General features: G+C 38.2%; 1 protein-coding gene across 1 annotated transcript in view; it reads right to left on the reverse strand.

Moving 5' to 3' along the window:
- MRPL1 (mitochondrial ribosomal protein L1) overlaps positions 1-18,542 on the reverse strand; it is a gene marked incomplete at both ends in the record, with an annotated part of 102,239 nt that extends 83,697 nt beyond the window's left edge. Inside the window, 2 exons of the mRNA XM_080697215.1 lie at positions 10,274-10,388; positions 18,512-18,542. Of these exons, the coding sequence (XP_080553341.1) occupies positions 10,274-10,388; positions 18,512-18,542 (146 nt within the window). The remainder of the gene's footprint in view (positions 1-10,273; positions 10,389-18,511) is intronic.
- Positions 18,543-18,803: the final 261 nt, after the last annotated feature.

Consider the following 18,803-nt stretch of genomic DNA (forward strand, 5'->3'; position numbering starts at 1 on the left):
CAGTAAAAACATTTTTAAGTTTCAAACAGAACACAGCTTTAGCAAAAACAAAACCAAAAGTATACTATAACATCATTATAACACATCAAATAAGACTCTCAGGAAAAGCATTTAGCTTGGGGTACAGCTCAGTGGTGCATGAGGCCCTGGGTTCAAGCCTAGCACAAGTTTAAAAAGGAGAAGAGAAAATGCAATATTCAAATAGTTAAAAAACTGTAATTGAACAAACTCCTTCAATGATAACTAATCTCACAGATCCACTGCCTGTTTTCCACAGCCCTCCAAAAAACTGTCTCTCTTTATTTATAAGAATCATATTCCAAACCTGGCTGTTCATGGAATTAGGTAAGGCCCTATCAAAAGGATTTATATCCTGCAATTTTCAGAATAAAATAAATAAAATAAATCATTCTAAGTGTTTGGGGGAAGGTACAGTAGAAACACCTGGCAGTCTGAATCCAGGAAAACAGAATTTAACTGCAGTTACCTGGGTAACTAAACCGCACAGATTAAATGAGTCATAAGAAATTGTACTTAGCCAATAACTCTCTCCCTGCCTCTTCTGTCCCAACAACTCCAATATTTAAAAAAAAAAAATTTTTATGGTACTGGGGATGGAACCCGGGGCATTCTACTTCCAAGCTACACCCCCTGCCCTATTTCTTATTTCTTATTTTGAAACAGGATTTCACTAAGCAGCTAAGGCTGGCCAAAAACCTGAGATCCTCCTGTCTCAGCCTCCCAAGTACTGGGATTACAAGTATACATCATCACAGCCGGCTTTAAAATATTTTTCAAAGCAAAAATAATTCCATGGCTAGGATCAATAAAACAAGTTATGAAAACAAGTTAAAAATTAAGTACTATAATAAAAGTTCATTTCAAGTCTTCTGAACATCTTTGACCCAAGAAACCAATCCAGTTGAAGAATTCTTTGTGTTGAGGAATTTAGGGTTAGTGGAAGAAGCAAATGTTATCTCTGTAAGCTAAACTAAATGGAACTACCAGGAAATGACTAGGGTATATTAATGAAATAAATTCACTAACAATTCAGATGCTGATTTATTCATTACCTATAGCTGGGTATGGTGTTGCATGCCTACAATCTCAGTACTTGGGAAGCTGAGACAGGAGGATGACAGATTCAAGGTTAGCCTTAGCAACTTAGTAAGACCCTATATCAAAAAAAAAAAAAAAGGGCTGTATTCTCAAAATAAAAAGGGCTGTAGGTATAGCTCAGAGGTAGAATGTACCTGTGTTTAAGCCCTAATACAAAAACAAATAAAACTAAATGCATACAGGTCTGCTTCTGCTTAAAATGTAAAAGCTGGCCAGGCGTGGTGGCACACGCTTGTAATCCCCATGCTTGGGAGGTGGAGAAAGAAGGATCGCGCAGGTTCAAAGCCAGCAGCGCTGGCTTAAGAGACCCTGTTTCCAAATAAAAATATATTTAAAAAAAATAGGTCTGGGAGTGTAGCCCGGAGGTAGAAGGGCTTCCAGGAACCCCAGTACCACCAAAAATAAATAAATAAATAAATAAATAAATAAATAAATAAAATGTAAAAGCTGGAAAGAGCATTAACAAGAAAAAAGCTAGATAAAAATCACAGCTTTTCTTGATCCCACCACAGAGTTGAGATTACAGAACTAAGACTGCAGAAAACCAAGTTGCCTAAATTCTAAGAAGAGTAAGCCCTACCCCCATTCCCACCTTCACTCAGGTCTCTGTCATAGAGCATTTGACAAAGGTAAGCAGGTCAGAAAAAAATTTAGGATTAGCATGACAATATAAATCCTGGAGAGTTTAAAATCAAGCTAAAGGCCCTTTTCCACACTTCTACCAGGTGTTTCCAGGAAAGAGAAGAGAGGTCTGGAGACTAGAAAAACTTCCCAGAGTGCAGGCAGGAAGAAAAGGGCCAGAAACACACATTGTGTTTGAGGGACAGAAAGAAGAAAAAGACACACAAAAAAACTACTACCCCTGAGAACAGGGTGAGAAGCAGCCCTGAAGCCAGTATCCCATATCAATACAGCTGCAAAAGGCCAGCAACACTATCCTCTGGACCTGAGAGAGCCACACCACAGGGCACAGGGAGAAGGGGCGGTAAAGCTGAGAACCCCGCTCTCCAGTGCACTGGGCCTAGTGAAGGCTAAGTGGCTCTGGAGCAAAGAGGATGCCTCCTGCTACCCGTCATCAGCCTGGCAACCCCTGAGTACTAACAACAGCAGCTACTGCTAAGAGAGGAGCAAGAGTGCAGAGAATAAGAGGTGCAGCTGCACCAGGGAAATAGAAAACTGAGCACTGGCAGAAAGCTGAGAAAAAAATCTCCTGCAACCCAGCCCCCACCCCAAGCACCAGGTACTGTACAAAGTTGAGGTTGGTGGTAACCAGAGTAACCACAAAACCAAAACCTAGCTAAACGCTTGCCTAGATTGAATCAACACTCTGACAGAGAAATACTCATTTGCAGGCATAAAAACTATTTACTTCAGTCTCTACTGTTCTACACAAGGTATTCAGCATTCAATAAAAAATTCTGAGACATACAAAGAAGAAAAAGAACCCATTGTCAAGAGAGAAACAGAACCAGATTCAGATGACTCAGTGGCCTTTTTTAAAATCAGGATGTGCTACTAAGAAATACGGGATACATGCTTGCACATACATGGAGCACTGGGGAGATCCAGAATGACAGAAATGGAAAAGCAAGCACACTCCCCACCGCCCTGTCTCAGATCCCGACTAAGTAATAATAACAAAGCCATAAAAAAGCCATTTTAGCATATCATACAGTCAGTACACTAAACAATAAAACTACCACTAAAATATGAATACTATGATTCTCATCAAGCTGCCAAATAACTCTCATTGGCAGATAGGAAAAAAAAATCACCTGCTTATGAATGTTCATAGTTTTTTTAAGGTATGCATATTTCCTATGCTATACTTTTTAGGTTAGTGAAAAGTACTTTTACAATTGTACTAGAGCATATTTTAGGAAAGATATAAAAAAATCTTTCTATTAGGTAAACAAAAACAACATTTTAAAGATAAAATACTCGGGTGTATTCATTTCGAGTCACCCCCCCATGCCATTTTGGCATGGGGCTGTATTTCTATTTTCTGTATTTCTATCTTTTTAATAAACTTCTTTAAATCTTCAAAAAAATACTCTCAAAATAATTAATATACCTAATAAACAATATTTTCACAAAGCAGAAAAAAAAGCAAACAGCCCAATAGAAAAATGGGCAAAAGAAGTAATCTAGAAATACACTGAAGACACATATAAAAACTGATATTTGAGATTCTTAGGAATGTGTAAAATTGGCCATTCTTCACTCACTGCTGGGTGGGGATATAAACTGGTGCCAGTTCTTTTTTTTCTTCCAAGTTTTTTTATTTTTTTTCATAACTGGGGATTGAACCCAGAGGCATTCTACCTCCCAGCTAGCTACACCCTCAGCACCTGCAGTCCCAGCCCTAGCTCTATTTTTTTTTTTTTTTTTTTTTTTTTTTGGTGGTACTGGGGTTCCTGGAAGCCCTTCTACCTCCGGGCTACACTCCCAGACCTATTTTTACATTTTTATATGGAAACAGGGTCTCCTAAGCCAGCGCGCACGCGGCTGGCTTCAAACCTGCGTGATCCTCCTGTCTCTGCCTCCCAAGTGCGGGGATTACAAGCGTGCGCCACCACGCCTGGCTCCTAGCTCTATTTTTTACTCTTTATTTTGAAACAGAGTCTAAATTGCAGAGGGCCTCACTAAGTAGCTGAGGCTGCTCGGCAAGAAAACAGAATTCAGGCACTATTCACACTCAACAGAAGCCTATTTCTGCCGGCACCCTATTTATCCTATATTCAAATTATATCACACTTTATCTATATATGTATCATCCACTTTAAGGCCTTGTACCACTAAAATACCTTTCTCTCAGTTTCCTTGTAAAATTCAACCTATCTTTCCATACCTAGGTCAAATATTTCTTTCTCTATTCTTCCCCAGGTAGAATTGACCTTTTATCTGTAATCCTACAGCACTTAGTCCATTCTTCTAATATCAAAGTTAAAACATTAAATTGAAGTTAAATCACAGATCTGTGTTAATTTATAATATATAAAGAGCTCCTACTCATAAACAACAAAAATGAGACATAAACAGAAAATTCATAATAAAGAAAAACTAAACTAGGCTTGGTATTGCACACCTGTAATCCCAGTACTTGGGAAGCTAAAATAGGAGGACCTTCAAGGACAGCCTCAGCAAGTAGTAAGACTCTCATCAACCTAGCAAGACCCTGTTTGGGTATGGTGGTGACCCATGCATGTAATCCCAGTACTTGGGAGGCTGAGACAGGAGGATCATGGTTCACACACAGTCTCAGTTACTTAGTGAGGCCTTCTGCAACTTAGTGAGACCTTGTTTCAAAATAAAGAATAAAAAATTGGACTGGGTGTATAGCTCCAAGGTAGAATGCTCCTGGGTTCCAACCATAGTATGAGAAAAAAAAAAAAAAGAGAAAAGAAAAAAAAATAGGGCTGTGGGTATAGCATGGAGGTAGAACGTCCCTGCGTTCAACTCTCAGTAACAAAAGAAAAAGAAAAACTAAATGTTCTTAAAGATGAAGAGGTTGTATACAACCTCAATAGTGGAAGAAATACAAATTAAACCATAATATCACTTATATCTATCAAATTGGCAAAGATCTAAAAATTTGACTGTAATAAGTATGTGGAAATAGACATTCTAATAAAACCTGCTGGTAATGACATAAATTGCCAAGATATCTATGAAGACAATTAAGTAGTATCAATCAAAATTATGAAGGTCATATCTTTTGACCCAATAATTCTATTTCTATAATGGCAAAAGACTGAAAAGAGATGTGTGTAGCAATAGGGGAATAATTATATAAATTATGGCACATTCACACAATTAAATATTTTATAGTAAAAATGACAAGAGCTACACATGAAACTATTTCCAACATATACTATTAAAGGCAAATAAGATGTAAAAGAGTGTAATAGCACATTGCCACTTATACAAAAAAATTCATAAACTTATAAATGTAGACTTATAAATGTAGACCATTGTAATTGGATAGTTAAAAGGCAGAGGTAGGAAGATGACCTACTTTTCACAACATAACATTTGCACCGTGGAGGCGTAATAGGGACTGAACCCAGGGATATTCTGCCTCCAAGCTCCCCCTCCAGCCCTATTTTATTTTTATTTTGAAACAGAGTCTCCCTAGGTTGATGAGAATCTCACTACTTGCTGAGACTGTCCTTGAACCTGTGATCCTCCTGTCTTAGCCTCCCAAGTACTGGGATTATAGGCATGTGCCACACCAGGCTTCGAATCTGTGGTGGATTTTTTGGGGGTTTTTTTTGTTGTTGTTTTTGTGGTACTGGGGTTCCTAGAAATCCTTCTACCTCTGGGCTACACTCCCAGACCTACTTTATAATTGTTGTTTTTTTAATTTGGAAACAGGGTCTCTTAAACCAGCGCGGCTGGCTTCGAACCTGCGCAGGATTATAAGCATGCGCCACCACGCCCAGCTATTCTACACATTTTAACATTTATTTTGCAGTACTGGGAGTGGAACCCAGGGGAGTTCTACCTCAGAGTGACACCCCATCCCTATTTTTTATTCTTTATTTTGAAACAGGGTCTCATTGAGTTGCAAAGGGCCTCACTAAGTAGCTAAAGGTGTTCATGAACTGCGATCCTCTTGTAGTTCTCCATGCACCACCACACCTGGCTACATTTTAACTATTAATATTCCACACTCTACATCTTATTCTAATTATCTCTGAGCCACATTTTCAGCTTCAAAATGTGACATTTTGTAACCTCTACAAAGAAATTATAAAACATTGAAAAAAGAAATCAAAGAAGACTTTAGGAGATGGAAAGATCTTCCTTGTTCATGGATAGGTAAAATAAATACCATCAAAATGGCCATTCTTCCAAAAGTGATCTACAGATTCAACACAATATCTATTAAATTACCAAGGTCATTCCTCACAGACATAGAAAAATCACTCCTTGAATTCATTTGTAACAAAAAAAGAAAAGAAAAGAGAAAAAAAAAAACAGAATAGCCAAAGTTGTTCTCAGCAGCAAGAACCATGCAGGAGGCATCACAATACATGACTTCAAACTGTACTACAAAGCCATAGTAATAAAAACAAAGGAAACAGAGCCAGGCATGATGGTGTGTGCTTGTAATCCCAGCATTTGGTAGGCTGAAACAAGAGAATCACAGTCCACGGACAGCCTCAGCTACTTAGTGAGGTCCTTTGCAACTCAGTGAGACCCTGTTTCAAAAATAAAGAACAAAAAATAGGAATGGGGGTGTAGCTCAGAGTAGAATGAACCTGGGTTCCATCTCCAGTACTGCAAAAATAAACAAACAGACAAAAAAGAAAAAAAAAAAAACAGCATGGTATTGGCATGAAAACAGACTCAGACCAATAGAGCAAAACTGAAGACTCAGAAACAAAACTGCACACTTACAGCCAATTAATTTTTGACAAAGGGGCCAAAAACATACACTGAAAAAAAGATAGCCTCTTCAACAAATGGTGTTGGCAAAATTGGTTAACCATATGCAAAAAAATGGATAAAAACTCTATTTTCTCACTCCGCACAAGAGTCAATTCAAGATGGATCAGAGACTTGGATATCACACCAGAGACCTTGAAGCTCCTTGAAGAGGGCATAGGTCCAACACTTCAACATACAGACACAGGTAAAAAACTTCCTCACAAGACCCCAAAGGCACAAGAAGCCAAAAGGTGAATCAATATGTGGGATTTCATGAAACTGAAGAGCTTCTGTACAGCGAAGGAAACTATCAAGAATCTTAACAGAGAGCCAACAGAATGGGAGAAGATTTTTGCCAACTATTCCTCTGATAGAGGACTGATATCTAGAATATACAAGAAACTCAAAAACTCAATGCTAAGAAAAAATCCAGTCAAAAAAAGGGAAGTGAACTAAATAGACACTTCACAAAAGAAAAAATTCAAATGGCCAATAAATGTATAAAAAAAAATGCTCAACATCATTACCAATCAGAGAGATGCAAATCAAAACTACCCTGAGATTTCACCTAATTCAAATTAGAATGGCAATCATTCAAAACACAAACAGCAACAAATGCTGGCAAGGATGTGGAAAAGTAGGAACTCTAATACACTGTTAGTGGGACTGCAAATTAGTGCAACCATTTTGAAAAACAGTATGGAGGATTCTCAGAAGAATGGGAATGAACCTACCATATGACACAGAATACCACTTCTGGGTATCTACCAAAAGAATAAACCAAACTACTAAACTAATGCATGAGTATCTATGTTTATAGCCCTACAATTCACCATTGCCAAACTATGGAACCAACCAAGATGTTCATCAACAGATGAATGGATTACAAAACTATGGGGTGTATATACAATGAAATTTTACTCAGCCATGAAGAAAAAAATTACATCTTTAGTGGGGAAATGGATGAGAATGGAGAACATTATGCTTAGTGAGATTAGTCAGTCACAAAAAGTAAGAAATCAGATGCTCTCTCTAATATGTGAAAGCTAGGGAGAAAAAGGGTCATAGGAGGAAGTCTAGACGAAGAAGAAGATACTATAGATGAGCAAATAAGGAGACCTAACTGAGGGGATGGGAAGGGGGAAAAGGGAAATTCTCTAATGCATATAAGGTACTTTAACAAACATATCAATATCAATCACTAAGGAAAACATGAGAAGGAGGGAGGGGGAAGGAATGGGGAGGGAATTGGGTACAGGCTAACTGGGTGATGTGTGCATGTATGTCTCTACCATCTTGTACCCCATTAAGATGTATAACTACAATGCACCAATAAAAAAAAATTTTTTTAAACTATGGGACATGTACACATTGGAATTTTACTCATCCATAAAAAAGAACAAAATTACATCATTTGTGAAGAAACGAATGGAACTGGAGAACATTATGCTTAGTGAGATTAGTCAGTCACAAAAAGTGAGAAATTGGATGCTCTCTCTAATATGTAGAAGCTAGTGTAAAAAAAGGTCATAGGAAGAACTCTAGATGAGGAAGGAGAAACCATAGATGAAAAATAATAAAGCAACCTAATTGAGGGGGATGGGAAGGGGAAAGAGGGAAATTGCCTAATGTACATGATGTACATTCACAAACATATCAAAGTCAATCACTAAGCCAAACATGAGGAGGGAGGGGGAGGGAATGGGAGGAGAGTGAAGAAGGGCTAAATGAATGATGTGTGCATGTGTGACTCTACCATCTTGTACCCCATTAAGATGTATAATAACAATGCACCAATAAAAATTTTTTTAATTAATAAAAACAATAATAGAAAAAAATGTGACATTAAGGAAGAAGATATTCAGAAAAAGGATGTCAACTACCACCTCTTTGTTTCTGCACTTCATTGACATCAGTGCCACGCCTGATAACCAGACAGTACAAGTCTAGAGCTTGAGAGTTTGCCAAGATCTGCCTCTCAGCCTCTTGCTTCAGAAGGAAGCAAAGCATAGTGCTACTAGGCTATCATATCATGATTCAGTTTAACGGGTGATAGCAGTATCAATGGAGAAAGGATTAAGTTCTAATTCCAATACGAAACCACTTCTTGCTCTTCGTAATCATATGCTAGTAGGATACGTAACATTCCCTTAGGTTTCTACATGTTTAAACTCTACATGTTCAAACTTCTACATAAAACAAGACAAACTGATAGTTTAATACAAATGTGAAATTCCACTATATAATCTCAATACTGGTAATCCTATAACACCTAATTTTTTTTTTTTTTTTTTTTTTTTTTTGCAGGTCTGGGGATAGAAATCAGGGGCATTTTGACCTCCAAGCTATACCCCCTGCCCTATTTTTTATTCTTTTCAATTTGAAACAGGGTCTCACTAAGTCGTAGAGGGCCTCACTAAGTAGCTGAGGCTGTCCACAAACTGCGATCCTCTGGTCTCAGCCTCCCCAATGCTGGGATCACAAGCATGCTCCACCATGCCCGGCAAACACCTAATTATAAAAAACACTTAAGAGAAAATAATGTAAAGAGCAAAAATAATTACACAAATACACACACACATACACATGTATACACACAATACCCCTAATTGAACCCCTGATTGTTATCCCAGTACATAGAAGGCTGAGTCAGAAGAACCAAAGGTTTGAGGCCAGCCTTGGAAACTTAGTAAGACCCTGTTTCAAAAATAAAAAATAAAAAAGGGCTAAGAATATATCTCAAAGGTGGACTGTCCCTGGGTTCAATCCCTAGTACCAAAAGAAAAAATTTCATTAATTTGAACAGTGGTTCTGTTCTAAAAAGGCAGTGAGAACATACTGGAAGAAGCCAAGGTTCTGGAACTCCTTCAGTTCAAATCCTCATTCCAACAAATACTAGTTCCCTATACATGGGCTATTTATATTTTCTTTTGTATAAAGGGTTCTTTTTTCTTTTTCTTTTTCTTTTCTTGGTGTGTGGTGCTGGAGATTAAACCCAAGAGCATTCCACCACTAAGCCTCACTCTTAGCCCTATTTTGTTTTGAAACAGTGTCTCACTATGTTGCTGAGAATCCCACTATTTGCTGAGGCTGTTCTCCTGCTATCCTCCTATCTCCACCTCCCAAGTACCGGGATTATAGGCTTGCCCCATCACGCCCAATATTAAATTAATATTAAATTAAATTCCAGTATTTGGGAGGCTGAGATTGGAGGATAACAGGTTTGCGGTCAACCTCAGATACTTAATGAGGCTCTCCGCAACTTATTAAGACCTTGTTCCAAAATAAGAAATAAAAAATAGGGATGGGGTAGAGCTTGGAGACAGAATGCCCCTGGGTTCAATCCTCAGTACCACCACCAAAAAAAAAGAAAAAAGGCAGAGATGATAAACATTTACAACTGTATGTCCTTGTAACTCCTTAAGAAACTAAGCATGTTTTTAATCAAAATTTTGTTTTTGTTTTTGTTTGGGTGGTACTGGGGTTCCTGGAAGCCCTTCTACCTCTGGGCTACACTCCCAGACCTATTTTATACTTTTTATTTGGAAACTGGGTCTCTTAAGCCAGCATGGCTGGCTTCGAACCTGTGCAATCCTCCTGTTTCCGCCTCCCAAGCGCAGGGATCCCAAGTGCAGGGATTACAAGCGTGCGCCACCACATCCAGCTTTAATCAAAATTTTAAACAATGTTAAATTAAATCATAACCAAAATAACTTACTTTGCAGCAGCAGCAGCAAAATGTCTGTTGAACACTTGAATGTTTACAGAACAAGGATAAAGAGATGACTGATAAACCACCCTGGAAGGATTATGCCCGTGATGATGTAACAAAACTTGAAAGAAAAACATAAAACATTAACATTAAATGATCATTTATTCATAAATTTTTACATTATAAAAATCAGTATTTTTTTAAAACTATTCAATATTTTGTGATTTTTCACCATTCTTTAAAATGTATAATAACCAAAACTACATTTCCAGAAACTACGTAAACACATCTAATATTTGAACAATTGTTTACCTTCATTTATTTTTAGCTTAATCAAATTCAGACTCAACAGAATATGTTAATGCTATTATTAGGGAATATGTGTATGTACCCCTGAAGTTTTTAGAAATTCATATTTCATTTATTCATTTCTTAACAGATAATACGTTCACAGAGTTTTCCAAGTATACATATACATATACATATACATATACATATACATATGTATACTACTGAGGATCAGAAAAACAGAATACTTGTCCCACCAGAGATTAAGACTTGTAAAGCTATAGAAATTAAGACACTTTATTAGTGACACAAATTCTGAAAGACAGACTAATAAGCAACAAATAGCTCAGCAATACATCTACCCACAAATGGATACTTGAAATAAGATAGAAATGTTATTGCAAATCACTGTGCAAAGAATTCAGTAAATCATGCTGAGATAAATTATTATACACAGGAAAAAAGAGTATATATTTAGATCCCACCACATCCATACCCCACACACATACAAAATCAAATCTAGATAGATTAAAGACATATTTGAATGGCAAACTTTAAAAGACTTTTAGAATAAAGGAAAATATCTTTATGACATTTGGGAAAGAAATTATTTCACAAACAAGACCAAGAAAACACAAAGTAAAAAATGGCTACATTAGTGTTAAGAATTGTTCATCAGCCAAGTGTAGTGGCTCACACCTGTAATTCCAAAACTCAAGAGGTGGAGACAGAAGGATCACAGGTTCAGCAATATATAGAGACCTGTTTCAAAACAGAAAAACAAATAAAAAATAAATAGGGCCAGGTGTGGTGGCACTCACTTGTAATCCCAGCATTTGGGAGGCTAAGACAGGAGGATAGCAGTTCAAGGACAGCTTCAGCTACTTAGAGAGGCCCTTTGCAACTCAGTAAGACCCTATTTCAAAATAAAGAATAAAAAGTAAGGCTGGAGTTGTAGCTCGGTAGTAAAATGCCCCTGGGTTATATCCCGGTATTGCAAAGAATAAATAAATTAAATAAATAAATAAATAAATAAATAAATAAATAAATAAAATAGAGCTGGGAGTATAGCTCAGAAGTGGAGTGCCCTGGGCTCAATCCCAGTACCACACACACATAATTTTATATTTTTATATATGTCCATATATATACATACATAGTGACACAAGTATCAAAAGACTATATATGTGTCATACATATATGTGTCATATATATATATATATATATATATATATATATATATATGTCTTCCTGTAGGCAGCCTAAGGTCATTATGACAATGTTTCGCTTCTCTCTTGACCCAAAACACCCTCAAAATTATGCAAATCAAATGATTCAAGTCTTTAAGTCCACTTTAAGAACACCCATAAACCTGTTCAGACCTTCCAGAGTATTCATATCCAAAAAAAACACCAAATATCTGATAAATGTTACTTTTAAAGTAGCGATTATTATAGCATTTTTCCTCACTGGGTTATTGTAAATATTAAATTAGTGAACATAGAAAAAATAACTCAGAACAGCTCCTGAGACACAGTAAAGTAATATGTCAAGTTTTAGTTATTATTACAATACACTGTGCTAAAATTTACACAGTATTACAAAACACACCTAGCTGGTGTTCTATTTTCAAAACATAATGGCACACTTTTAGTCTAATGGCCAACTTTCTTTAAAACAGTTTTCCTTTAGAACTTGATCTTCTTTTTGTGTATGGTACCAAAGATCGAACCCAGGGACTCTGAGTCACACCTCCAGCACTATTTTATTTTTATTTTGAAAGAGGGTCTTACTAAGTTGCAGAGGGCCTCACTAAGTTGCTGAGGCTGGACATGAACCTCTGCTCTTCCCATCTCAGCCTCTAAGGACAACCTGATCTCCTTAAAAATATATATATATATATATGCTAAAAATATAGGAGCTGGGTGGCACAGACCTGTAAATCCAACCATCCAGGAGGCTAAGGCCGGAGGGTCATAAATTATTCCAGACTGGGCAACTGAGTTAAACCCTGTATCAAAGTAAAACTGTTTGGGGGGATTGTTGTTTTAAGTGGTTCCGGGGATTGAACACAGAGCCATTCTACCTCTGAGCTATACTCCCAGTTCTTTTTCTATTTTGTTTTAAAACAGGGCTGCTAGACTGCTGAGAGTCCTGCTAGGTTGTTGAGGCTGGCCTTGAACCTGTGAACCTTATGTCTCAGCCTCCCAAGTACTAGGATTACAGGCATATTCCACGACACCTGGTTAAAATAAAACTGTTTTTAAAAAGGGGTAGGGTTGGTTGGGCATGTTGGCACACATCTGTAATTCTAGTACTTGGGAGGCTAAGACAAACAGATCCTAGGTTCACAGCCAGCCTCAGTAACTTAGTGAGGTCCCCTGAAACTTAGTGAGACCTTATTTCAAAATTAAATGTAATTGTGCTGGGAGTGTAGCTCAGAAGTAGAAAGTTCCTAGGTTCAAATCCCAGTACCACAAAAAACGGGGAAGGGGAGGGCTAGATGTGATGGCACAGGTCTGTAACCCCAGCTACTCTAGGAAGAAGATTGCCAAGTTTGAGGCCAGCCTGGACAACAAATAGAGACCCTGTCTCAAAATAAAAGATTTTAAAAAGCACTGGGAGAATAGCTCAGTGGTGCCCCTGGGTTCAATGCCCAGTATCAGGAAATAAGTAAATAAATACATAAATAAAGGGTTAGAATGTAGCTCAGTAGAATATCTGCCTATTATGCTTGAGGACCTGGTTTAATTCCCCAAACCCCAAACACACACATACTCATACACACACACATATAAAGACAGACAGAAATGTGTGCCATTCCAGTGTTATGATGGTAGAGATGAAGGTGTGCCTTGACAAAGCAGGGGCTGAACACAAGACCAGTGCCCAAAAAGAGTGCTGAACTTTTACTGTACATGCTTAAAAATGCAGAGTACTACTGAGCCTAAGGGTTTAGATATAGATTTTCTGCTTACTGAACATATCCAGGTAAATAGAGCACCTGAGATGTGCCGCTATACCTACAAAACTCATGGTCAGATTAAGCCATATATAAGCTCCCCCTGCCACATTGAGATGATCCTTGTTAAGGGAAGCAAATTGTTTCTAAACTACACTTGGAGCTAGTCATGGTGGTGCACGCTTGTAATCCCAGTACTTGGGAGTCTGAGACAGGATTGCAGGTTCGTTGCCAGCCTCAGCTACTTAATGAGGCCCTCCACAACTTAGAGAGACTCTATTTCAAAATAAAGAATAAAAACTAGAACCAGGAGTGTAGCTCAGTGGTAGAATGTCCCTAGGTTCCATCCCTAGTTCTGCAAAAAAAAAAATAAAAATAAAAATAAATTTTAAAATAAAAATAAAAAACTAGAATTGGAGGTTGTATGGAAGAAAAAGATATCCCAAAAGAAAGATCAAAAACTATGGCATAGATATTCTAACATAAAATAGATTCAAATAAATGTAAAAATGAATAACATACAGTATAGAAAGAAACCTAAAGTTGTAGCTCAGAAGATCACATGTTTAGCATGCACATGGCCTTGGGTTCAATTCTCAGAATCAAAACAGAGAAAAACAAGAAGAAAAAATTTGATTATATCTGACATATAAATTTGTATTAGCCACATATGAAGGGCTCAATAGTGACTAACAAAATGGATAGAATAGCTATGAGCCACTGTATGGACTTTGGGCTTTGCAGAGTTTTGAACATAAAAGTAATATGAGTTTCTGGGCATGGTGGTGCAAGCTTGTAATCCCAGTTCGTGGAGGCTGAGAAAGGAGGATTGTGTAGGTTCAAAGCCCGCCTCAGCTACTTAGTGAGATCCTGTTTCCAAATAAAATATTAAATAGGTCTGAAATGTAGCCCAGAGGTAGAAGGCCCCTGGGTTCCATCCTCAGTACCACAAAAAAAATTTTTTTAATTAAAAGTAATATGATGGGTGTATTCATTCATGTCACCCCTCCATGCCAGTCTGGTATGGAGCTATACCTATCCTCTGTATTTCTTTTAATAAACTTCTTTTATTTTTTTTTTGAGTTGAGATACATTTATTTAAAGTTGCAAGATTAAAATTTTTTTTCTTCTTTTCTTTTTTTCTTTTTATTGGTGCACTGTATTCATACATCATAGTAGGATAATAAACTTCTTTTTAAAAAAAAAGTAATATGATTTAAGGGTTTTATTTTGTTTTGCTTTCTTACCAGGGATTTGACTCAGGACTGCTCTACCACTGACCTATATCCCCAGCCCATTTTGAGGAAAGGTCTCTCTATATCATCCTGGCTGGCGTCAAGCTTGTGATCTCCTACCACGGCCTCCAAGAACTGGAATTATAGGGATGCACCACCACACCTGGCTTGATTTCAATTCTTAAAGAATCAATTTACTATTTATTTAGAGTAGACTACAGAAAAACCCAGGTGAGCGTTGGTAGAACAAGATAATTACAGTATTATGGTGAGAAGTCAAAGTGTAGATTAATTTAAGAGTAAAGCCAACACCGTTTAAAAACTTAATGTGAAGTGTGAGAAAAAGAGAGGGGTTGCCGGGCGTGGTGGCGCACGCTTGCAATCCCGGCGCTTGGGAGGTAAGACAGGAGGATCGCGCAGGTTCGAAGCCAGCCACGCTGGCTTAAGAGACCCTGTTTAAAAAAAAAAAAATATATATATATATATATATATATATATATATATATATATATATATATATATGTATGTATGTCTGGAAATGTAGCCTGGAGGTAGAAGGGCTTCCAGGAACCCCAGTACCAAAAAAAAAAAAGAAAAAAAAAAAGAGAGAGGAGTCAAGGATATTCTAAAATTTGGGCCCAGACAACTAGAAGGATGGAGATGTCATCAAATGAAATGAGGAAAACTTCAGGCTATGATAATGAATTTGTATTGAGGGGGAGTGCTGGTTGTTGAATCCAGGAGCATTCTACCTCCAAGCTAAACCCCCAGCTCTATTTTATTTTTCATTTAGAAATAGGGTTTCACTAAATTGCTAAAGGCCTAGCTAAGGTGCTGAAGTTGGCTTTAAACCTGTGACCCTTCTATCTCAGCCTCCCAATACTGGGATTATATTAGCCACCATACCCAGCTAATGAATTTAATTTTTTTTTTTTTTTTTTTTAGTGGTACTGGGGATGGAAACCAGGGACCTTCTACCTCCGGGCTACATTGCCAGACCTATTTTATATTTTATTTGGAAACAGGGTCTCTTAAGCCAGTTGAGGCTGGCTTCAAACCTGTGTGATCCTCCTGTCTCAGCCTCCCAAGTGCGGATTACAAGCATGCGCCACCACGCCCGGCTCTTTTTATTTTTTTTATTTATTTATTTATTTATTTATTTATTTATTTATTTATTTATTTATTTATTTTGCGGGTCTGGTTTGGAACCCAGAGGCATTTGACCTCCGACCTATACCCCCTGCCCTATTTTTGATTCTTTATTTTGAAACAGGATATCACTAAGTAGCTGAGGCTGTCCACAAACCACGATTCTCCCGTCTCAGCCTGCCAAATGCTGGGATTACAAGCGTGCGCCACCACGCCCGGCTTATTCTTTAATTTTTTGAAACGGGGTTTCACTGAGTTGCAAAGCACCTCATTAAGTAGGAGCTAAGGCTGTCTTTTCTAATTTAATTTTAAACATGTGAAGTACTCATAAGCTATCCAAGTAAAATCCAGGAAAACTCAGATAAGAATAAGACTCTAAACTTCAGGAGAGTGGTCCCAACTATAGATAGAAATCTGATAGATGTTAAGAAATAGGTAAAAGCCAGGCACAACAATGCACACCTGTAATCTCAGTACTTGGAATGCTAAAACAGGAGAATTGAAGGTTCAAGGCCAGTCTCAGAAATTTAGCAAGACCCTCAGCAACTTAGGGAGATCCTGTTTCAAAAAAAAAATTTAAGGGTTATATAGCTCAGAGGTAGAATGCCCCTGGGTTCAGTCTAAAATGCCAAAATAATATAAGAAATAAGAGGCACCAGACATAGTAGTATATGCCTGTCATCCAGTACTTGGGAGGCTAAGATAGGAAGATCACAGGTTTGAAGACAGCCTCAATAACTAAGCAAGACCCTGTTTTAAAATAAAATAGAAGCCAGGCGTGGTAGCGCACATTTGTAATCCCCACACTTGTAATCCCCACTCAGTAGTGAGGCTCTCAGCAACTTAGTGAGACCCTGTTTCCAAATAAAATAGAAAATAGGTCTGGGAGTATAGCCCGGAGGTAGAAAGCCTCTGGGTTCCACCCCCAGTACCACACACACAAAATAACAATCAATCAATCAATTAATCAATAATAAAATAGAGCTGGTAATAGAGTTTGAAGATAGAATGCCCCTGGGTTCAATCCTCAGTTAGAGACAGATAGACAGAAGGTAGACAGATGGGCCCCTGGGTTCAATCCTCAGTACCAAAAAAAAAAAAAAAAAATACAGAAAATAGTCAAAGCCACAAAACTTTGATGAGGCCAAAAGGAGTAAATTCACACTTTTGAAAAGTGAATCTAGATACCAAAGAGATGAAAATGAAGAATGGAATCCTGCTTCCTAGAACACTCCAAAGAAAGAGATGGGGAAGAGAAGGAATGACACGTGAAATATAAAAGAAGTTAAGAAAGGTATCTAGAGCTGGGCGTGGTGGTGCATGCTTGTAATCTCAGGACTTCGAAGGATGAGACAGGAGGATCACAAAGGGTCAAAGCCAGCCTCAGCTACTTAGTGAGGCTATCAGCAACTTAGTGAGACCCTGTTTCCAAAAAATACATAAAATAGGTCTGGGAGTATAGCCCAGAGGTAGAAGGCCCCTGGGTTCCATCTCCAGTAACACACACACACACACACACACACACACACACACACACACACACACACACGCTATCTAGAAACCTAAGAGAAGAAAATGTGTCAATTACTACCACCAGTTCTTTTATATTCTCTTTGATTTTGTCTAATATATGTAATTTCTGTCACACATGAAGAAAATGCCACCAACCTATTTTCAGTAACTTTGATTTACATTTTGGTTTGCTCACTTAGTAGTGATCAGGGTCTACTGTGATCTCTTACCACCCTTGCCACCCATTTGAACAACTAGTAAAGGATGCTGGTCTTGACACTAAGCTTTCCTGTGAGAAGCTCAAAGCAAGAACTGTGATGTGGCATTTTAAAAACTGGAAAAAGGGCCAGGCGTGGTAGCATACGCTTGTAATCTCAGCGCTTGGGAGGCTGAGACAGGAGGATCGTACAGGTTCGAAGCCAGCCTCAGCTACTTAGTGAGTATATATATATATATATATATATATATATATATGTATATATACATATATATATGTATATATATAGTATATGTATCATTGTGTTTCAAACACACACAAAAGCACTGCACAAAAAAAGAGCTGACATTCGAGTAAACAAATTGGACTTTATTCACTGCTGAAGAGTTACTACCAAGAAATACTACAGAATTAGCCTCCGAATGGTAATCGTTGGTGCAAATTGGCTAACATCTGAAAATATAATAACTGGAATAGCCTGCAACGATGTATACAGAAAAAACTCTGAAAATTGTTCAAGGTTATAGACTTACGCCACTGACGTATACCACCTCTTGATAATTTATTTCCTATATCAAACTCCATACACCCAGTATCGGACAGAGAGCCTGTCCTTCCCCACGAGTGTCCGTAGGGAATGTCATTGTACATCCAACGCCCACTGTACCCTCAGGGTGACTGTCTCCAGAAAGGAATGAAACCTCTAATAAGGTCTCTTTAAGTAGTGACGACCCTCCAGAGAAGATAAAGCCGGGAATGGCCTCGGGGCTAGTCTAGCATCTAGAGCTGACTCGTGCCTGGGAGGCTCCGGCTTGCACTCTGCTGCAACTAAGGACTCGGTGTCAGGGCTATTTTCCCCCAAAGACAACCCCCTGCCTTACCTCTACAGAGACACCTTACGGACGCCGCCATGCTGACAGCACCGGATTGTGTGGACCAAATCGGTCCTACCTTTCAGCTCGGGGGAATGAAGAAAGGGTTCCGTTCCGGAACTGGAGGAGGGGGAAGGGATTCGAGGGAGCACAGGCCCAGGGCGGGGACGCGGGTGACCTCGGCGCTGCCCGGCGCCCGCGTCTCCAGAGACCTGCAACACCTTCAGGAAAACCAGCTCTTGTTAGAGATGCTGAACTATTGTTACCTCCATCCTTTTTTGATCCTGAAAACATGGGTGAG

This window comes from Muscardinus avellanarius (assembly GCF_963383645.1).
Source record: "Muscardinus avellanarius genome assembly, chromosome: 6".
In the NCBI taxonomy this organism is placed as follows: Eukaryota; Metazoa; Chordata; class Mammalia; order Rodentia; family Gliridae; genus Muscardinus; species Muscardinus avellanarius.